This window comes from Schistocerca piceifrons, chromosome 4 (genome assembly GCF_021461385.2).
Source record: "Schistocerca piceifrons isolate TAMUIC-IGC-003096 chromosome 4, iqSchPice1.1, whole genome shotgun sequence".
NCBI lineage: Eukaryota > Metazoa > Arthropoda > Insecta > Orthoptera > Acrididae > Schistocerca > Schistocerca piceifrons.
In genome coordinates this window covers 454,378,307-454,384,812 of record NC_060141.1, presented here as the reverse complement: position 1 = coordinate 454,384,812, position 6,506 = coordinate 454,378,307, and the positions used below count along the sequence as shown (strand labels likewise).

The following is a 6,506-nucleotide window of genomic DNA, read 5'->3' as shown; positions in this document are numbered from 1 at the left end:
GTTCTATGAATATGGTAACTACTTTCTATGTGCATCTTTTGTTATATTGTCTCAGTTTGGAACCATCTTTGGATCTGTATGTGCCCCATGAACTCATACTTTCACTGCTCACTTAGCAGACTGAAACTTATGACATGTATATGCAACTGACAATTTCTTGAACGCCATATTGCATAAGGAGAAACAATCATTGATTATTCCTGCTTAAACCTATTCACTTTCAATCACAGCCATGACAACACCTCTGCCATTGTACCTTCTTCAGTGAATTCTTCAGTGACATCAGCTGAATTCAATAACAATGTTTAAAAGTGATGTGTAAGTTCCTAAAGCAAGTCCCAGCACAGCAAACAAGACTATAAAACCAGTTTTCATTATCAACAAGACAAACTTGAATTGAGTTGTTTCTTCGTTCCAGATGCTAAAGCAATATATTATGGCTGGGAAAGCAATACCAGTAGCTGACAGGCAGAGTGCACCAAACAGAGATATAAATAGCTCCAAATTTGGAACTGCCACTGCCAAAGCAACTGTGAACATAAAGAAAATACTGTGAATCTCACGATTTCTTCATGATATAAAAAAGAATGGCTATGATTATCTAGGTAATTACAAAATATGTTCATCTCTATGAACTGGAACAACATCATAACTTTAATTTCAGTTCGCAAGTCCATAGTCAGTATTGCACCCTCCTCCATATGTATGAAACATTATAACTTAATTTACTACAACAACTTTATTGTGTGTGAAATTTGTAATACTCACACGAAACAGTGACAAGAAAAATGCGAGTGAGATATTCAAAAACCATTTTATATGGATGTTTCTCAAACTTTTCAAGTAGGTAACCATTCCACACGATCTCAATATTCACATAGTTCTGGAGACTATGTGTTATAAAAATTGCAATAGCCAACATTATTTTAACAGACTGTGCAAGTCTGAAACAAAAAGTAAAAACAATATCATTACACTTTCAGTTACAGTATAATCGAATATATTCTAGGTTTATACTATATTTTAAGCCTATAGTTATATGAATCTGCAATAAAAAGTAACTGTTTCTTATGGTGCTGAGTAAAGGTAACATTTTTGTACAAAATTCTACATTTTTGTCTTAAGAATAACAAATACAGACAATGACTGCTATCAGGTTCTACAATATACCACTGCAAAAAACATTGTCACATTATAAGAGCAGAATAAAGAGTAGCAGAATTAGGATAATTGGAGTCTCTAACAGATTCTGTCATACTTAGATCATCATCATCGTCATCGTCATCAGCCATCTGACATCTGCTTCTAGGTCCCTCTAGACTTCTGCATGCTGTACAAAGTTCAGCTACATGCCTCTAAGTTTTTCCTGTTTGTATAATAACCTATTTACCTTCGGTTAGGCATCGTCTCGGTCTTTTCGTAGCTCTTAGAATGCAACAAACGACTTTCTTGGTTCGTCCACTATTAATTTGCCTGGCAGGATGTACCACCCACTCTCATTTGTTGTTTATTACAGTCATAAATTCGTTCTTATCTTCAGTCGTTTCCCTGCTTCAGTTATTTGTATTCCTTTCTATTATCGTTGTCCCCAAGGTGAATTTCTGGGAGATCGCTGAGAAATTCTGTTTTCGAATCGTTTTTGCATTAAAAGTCCATCTCTCATTACTGTTAAGTTAAAAGTGGCAATAAAAATTAATTGCAAACCTTTCTGTTCAGACACATTGTAAGTTTAGTTTTGGATGTAAACTGTTGATTACAAAATTGCGGGAATATTTCGTTCAGACAACAAATTGTTGTTTGAACGAAATATTCCCGCAATTTTGTAATCATTTGGTAAAAATGTTCACATTACAGATTAAATAAAACAGAAAGCCACTGACTATGGCACAGAAGTGCTGAAACATGTTTGAAAACTTGTAAAAAACGATGTTTTGCATAACTGGCGGATCTTACATCCAACAATTTTAACTGCGAACAAGGTAAACACAAGGAGCTGGAAATCCAAATGATGAACATTTGAAAACATTGTTTAGTTTACAAAAAAACAGTGTGGCCATTTTTACTCTTTCTATTTATTTCTTTTGCCATCCATCCAGTTGCTCCAACTGATCAACTACCCATAGTACTATAACTACACTGTTAATATGTGGTATTTTAGTTCTGATGTGTTCACTGAAAATGGATCTCAGTCACAATTTCGTTCTTGCTCTATTAAGTTCTTCCAATCGTTACTGAAGATTAATCATACTAGAGTCAAAGGGAACAAGCTTTTCCTTATTTATTTATTGTTGGCGTCTAGCATGATATTTCATCAGTCACAAATTAAAAAGGACTGACATATATAGCAAGGTATCATTTCAACATACATTAGTAAATTTGTCTTGAATCTGAAAAAAATTTGCACGTATTCCACTTGACTACTAGAGACATCTGACAGTTAGAGAAAAATGCTATCAGCGAAACGAAGGCTTTTGAGATATGTCCCATTAACAGAATTTCCTTCTGTGTTTTCTCACTTTAGGGCTCTAAAACTTTTCTCCAGAACTAATGATACTCTTAGCGCTATCTTATTACTTGACGCTCATTCAGTTATAACATTCCCAGTGACATGAGGAACATTAATGGAAGTTTTAGTGTTACGAACATATACTTCAGTATTACTGCATGGGTTCAATTAATGCCTTGTTTCTCAGAGGCTGCAACTATGGACTTCATTATAACTCAGTGAAAATCCTTCGAAAAAGCTGTGAATCCCAGGAAAAGTGGTAATTCATACTCATTGATCCATTCTATAATTTAGTTGACGCATTACAAATGCTCCTTTATACTCTATCCACCTTTGAAGCCAAGGCCTTCTTTTGCAGGATTAAGACCTTAGGTTCTACTGTGCTTTTAGTGCATGTTTTGGGAAGGAGGCTGATATGTCAATAATATTTTTGTCTCTTATCTGTCTTGTTTCTTGTGAATCATAATAAGGACCGAGTTCTTGCAGTCATGGGGAATTGTCTGCCTCTGCAGACATTCTGTAAACAATTTTGCAACTTTATTCAAACTTTTGCTCCTGCTTTAAGCTTTTGAATTTAAACAGTGTCACCTCAAGATACTTTTCCTTTATTCATACCACGAACGGCTTCTTACACCTAATCTGAAATTGCGCCTAAAACGGCATTTTTAGTTATTAGGTGTATTTGATTCTGATTCATCTCTTGAGGTATTCAAACATGGGCACAAAGACTTCGAAAGAACGCAACGTTTTCTCTCCATTGTTATTTGTTATGTCATCTTAACCGATGGAAATGGTATCTACGCAACATATCTTATATTGTTTTTCGTAAATGCTTTTACAGATGTTAATTGTCTTTCTGACTGAATTTTTATTACACCATCACATATCCGCACGATGACTTTTCCGAATAATTTTGTTTAACACAATATGTTTTTTTTTTCTTTTGAAGTATGATCTAAACTCTCAACTCTTTAATATTTGCAGTGTTCCATTAGAGATGTTCAAGTCCTTCATTTTTTTAATATGGACAACATATTTTGCTGTTTACAAAAGTACTCTGTTTTCTCCAGTCCATGGTTCTGAAAACTGGAGGAGATACTTATACAAGCCAAGATAACCCTTTAGAGAGCGTAAAAGAGCTTTAATCTTAGATGTTGGCCAAAAACACATTTCACACCGTGTTTCCTCAGAATACGACCAATCTTGTTGGAAATGCTACCTCATATATCTTTGGAGCCCCTCGTACACACACATCACAACCTCTCTATTTTTAAGTAAACTCTCCTAATCTTCGTTTCAGGCTTTCTGGCTGATGAGACTTTCTTGTCATTCTGACATATTTTTATCTTGAATTTTAAAAACACATGACCATTTTCAGTTTGAGCAATGTTTAGACCTTTCATCTTCTGTTTGATTTCTTTAGAGTTTGATAAAATATATCTGTTTTCATTTTTACTTCCATTTAGTCTTCTCCAGGTATAATTTCTGCTACTTTTCCTGTGGAGTAACATATTATGGACAAAGATGTTGTTTCCTTAGGTAAATTCTGTGACTTACGACCTGCATCATTTCCAATATCATATCGGATCAATGTATGCTACTAATTATTTCGGGATATGGAACATGTTCTTCTGTTCATCTAAAACAATTACTCTTACCTAAAAAAGGCCAGAGTCATTGCAGATGCAACTGATGTATTACGGGTTCACTAAGTGATGATTTTTCTGAAATATCAGCTTCACAAAAGGGTATTGCCTTCTCGTGTGTCATCTTACCTCATTCACATTTTGCATTAATGTAGTTGCATAAAAGGAATGTTATTGTTACTCAGATAAATCTGTATATTATAGCTTTCTTTTCCTGAAACACTGTTTTTACACAGGATGGCAACAAAAGTGGTCGTGTAGCAGATGTCTGCCAAACGGTTGCAAGCTATTTGCAGCATTCAATCTCTCTACAAAAATAATTGATTCTGGCACTTAATTCTCTTCCTGTGGTTTTCTCTGAGTTACATTACGTCACAGTGTGTCCTTGTCGAGTAACACACACTTCTCCCTTCTTCTTCCCCCCCCCCCCCCCCTTCTATCTCTCTCTCTCTCTCTCTCTCCGTTGTGCAGAAGTAGCTGATAATGAGATCGAAGTACAACAACTTATGATCGAGAAGCTGAAGTCGTCGAGGCCCTGGGAAAGTCACACACAACAGCTGATTATATCTGCTGATTAGAATTTGCGTGTAATTTTGTAGCTTGTGTTATCACAAAAGCGTTGTAAACTCTTGTGCAGTCTACTTAGTATATGTAACACGGCACTAATGCCATAAACTGCTACATTACCGTCATCCTGTGGCACTGAATTTGGTGAGTGAGAATTTCATCTTTATACAAATTCAGTTTTGGCATTGCGAAATGTGCTTTGAGTAGAGCATCACAGCAGTCAAAACCTCACAAAGTACCATATGATGTGTGAGAAGGCTGCCCTTGCCTTGGGGCTCGTGGAGGCCACGAATCCCCTAGTTCTCAGGGACAGGAAACGATGTAGTGCAACCTTGTGGTTTTCTTTCAAGCAAATGATTTAACAGTCGGCATTATGGAGAAGTGGTTCAACCTTAAAGTATTTTTACATAGCTTTTCTTACACAGGTAATTCATTTTTTTGTATGAATTCAAGTGATCCCAGGGGTGCTGTACAGCGAGAAAGAGTGTACAAGCGCAACATCGCTGACGAATCATTCCCCCCTCCCCTCCCCAATCCAGACCGAGTGCACACGACAACAGAAAACAACTATGTGCATATTCACTGATAACGTGTCAAAATCCAAGTTTTTTCACTATAAGTCTGTAGCTTCCTACTCTCATTTGGTCTTAGTATGGTGCAAGTGTAAACAACTTCTAAATAAATGCAAATAAATAGCTGGAAAGTGCAGATAATAAAAACATAATTGTTGTTACGTAGTGTTCATTAGCCTTCATCTTTCGTCGCATCGCCTCAGAATATTTACACTTTTTCAGGTGACTACATTTCTTCATAAATAATGAATTTAATTGTATCTGATTAAAAAAAGACACAAAATTCGTAAGTCGGTTTACTACGTCGGGTTTGAGATCCTCTTAAGTGGTTATTATTTAATATTTTGAAGTTAAGTTTCCTTGTATTTATTACAGGGATGGAATGAAGAATTTCTTTCGACAAAACGAAGTTTCTGCTACACTGAAAAAGAACCTCGACAATTCAATAGAAGTTCCAGATTTAACTTCGAAATTGCATCCCAAACAATTTCTAGTTTATTCTCAACACAAGCTTTCTGCTTAGCAGAATCTCCAACTTTGCTGGTTATCAGAAGTGTCATTGCCATAATGTAAACCCATCAACTCCTTTCTCTGTTGTCATCAAGCCGGAGAAATTACATCCATTAGCAGTTAATCAAAGCTTTGATTTACGAGATGTCAAGTATCAGTTAATAAATAACCTATGTGCTATAAATCAGCCTCATTATTTCAAAAAGGACACTGATGAGAAAAACCCCAGCTAGAAAATTATTCATGGCTGATGCACTCGCCCAAGTTGAAGGAATGGCTGTGTAAATTTCGTACTCTTTTCAAACCAGTTTTAAAAAGAGTAATATTTGATGCTTTTGTGATAAAAGATCACCAATGTTATAAACCCTTTCAGGAACATGTTCGAGGCCATGAAACGAGCAGTTGGCGTATAGAGTGTACAAGTAAGTCCAAACGTTATTTTGAGCCCTTAAAAACAAGAAAGAAAAACATACCTGAACAGTCAATAAGATCACAGAGCTTGTAAATACCAATAAAACAACAGAACTCAATTCTTGCTACTTTATTATTTTGTGACACCAATGACATATCTATTAGAGGAAAGGATTTTGTTTAGAGTAAGTGGTGGCGACAAAGTGTTTGAGGATCACTTACAAAACCATTGTTGAGAAGTAAAATATACTTCATACAGTGCTCAAAACAATTTAATAAGTACATGTGGTTCTG

The 6,506-nt window shown here is 35.7% G+C and overlaps 1 protein-coding gene across 1 annotated transcript in view; it reads right to left on the bottom strand.

Annotated features, from left to right (window-relative positions):
- Positions 1–282: 282 nt before the first annotated feature.
- The window catches only part of LOC124795909 (proton-coupled amino acid transporter-like protein CG1139), a 98,481-nt gene continuing 92,257 nt past the window's right edge, over positions 283–6,506 (bottom strand). Inside the window, exons 8-9 of the mRNA XM_047259989.1 lie at positions 769–944; positions 283–530 (exon numbers count right to left, since the gene is read on the bottom strand). Of these exons, the coding sequence (XP_047115945.1) occupies positions 283–530; positions 769–944 (424 nt within the window). The remainder of the gene's footprint in view (positions 531–768; positions 945–6,506) is intronic.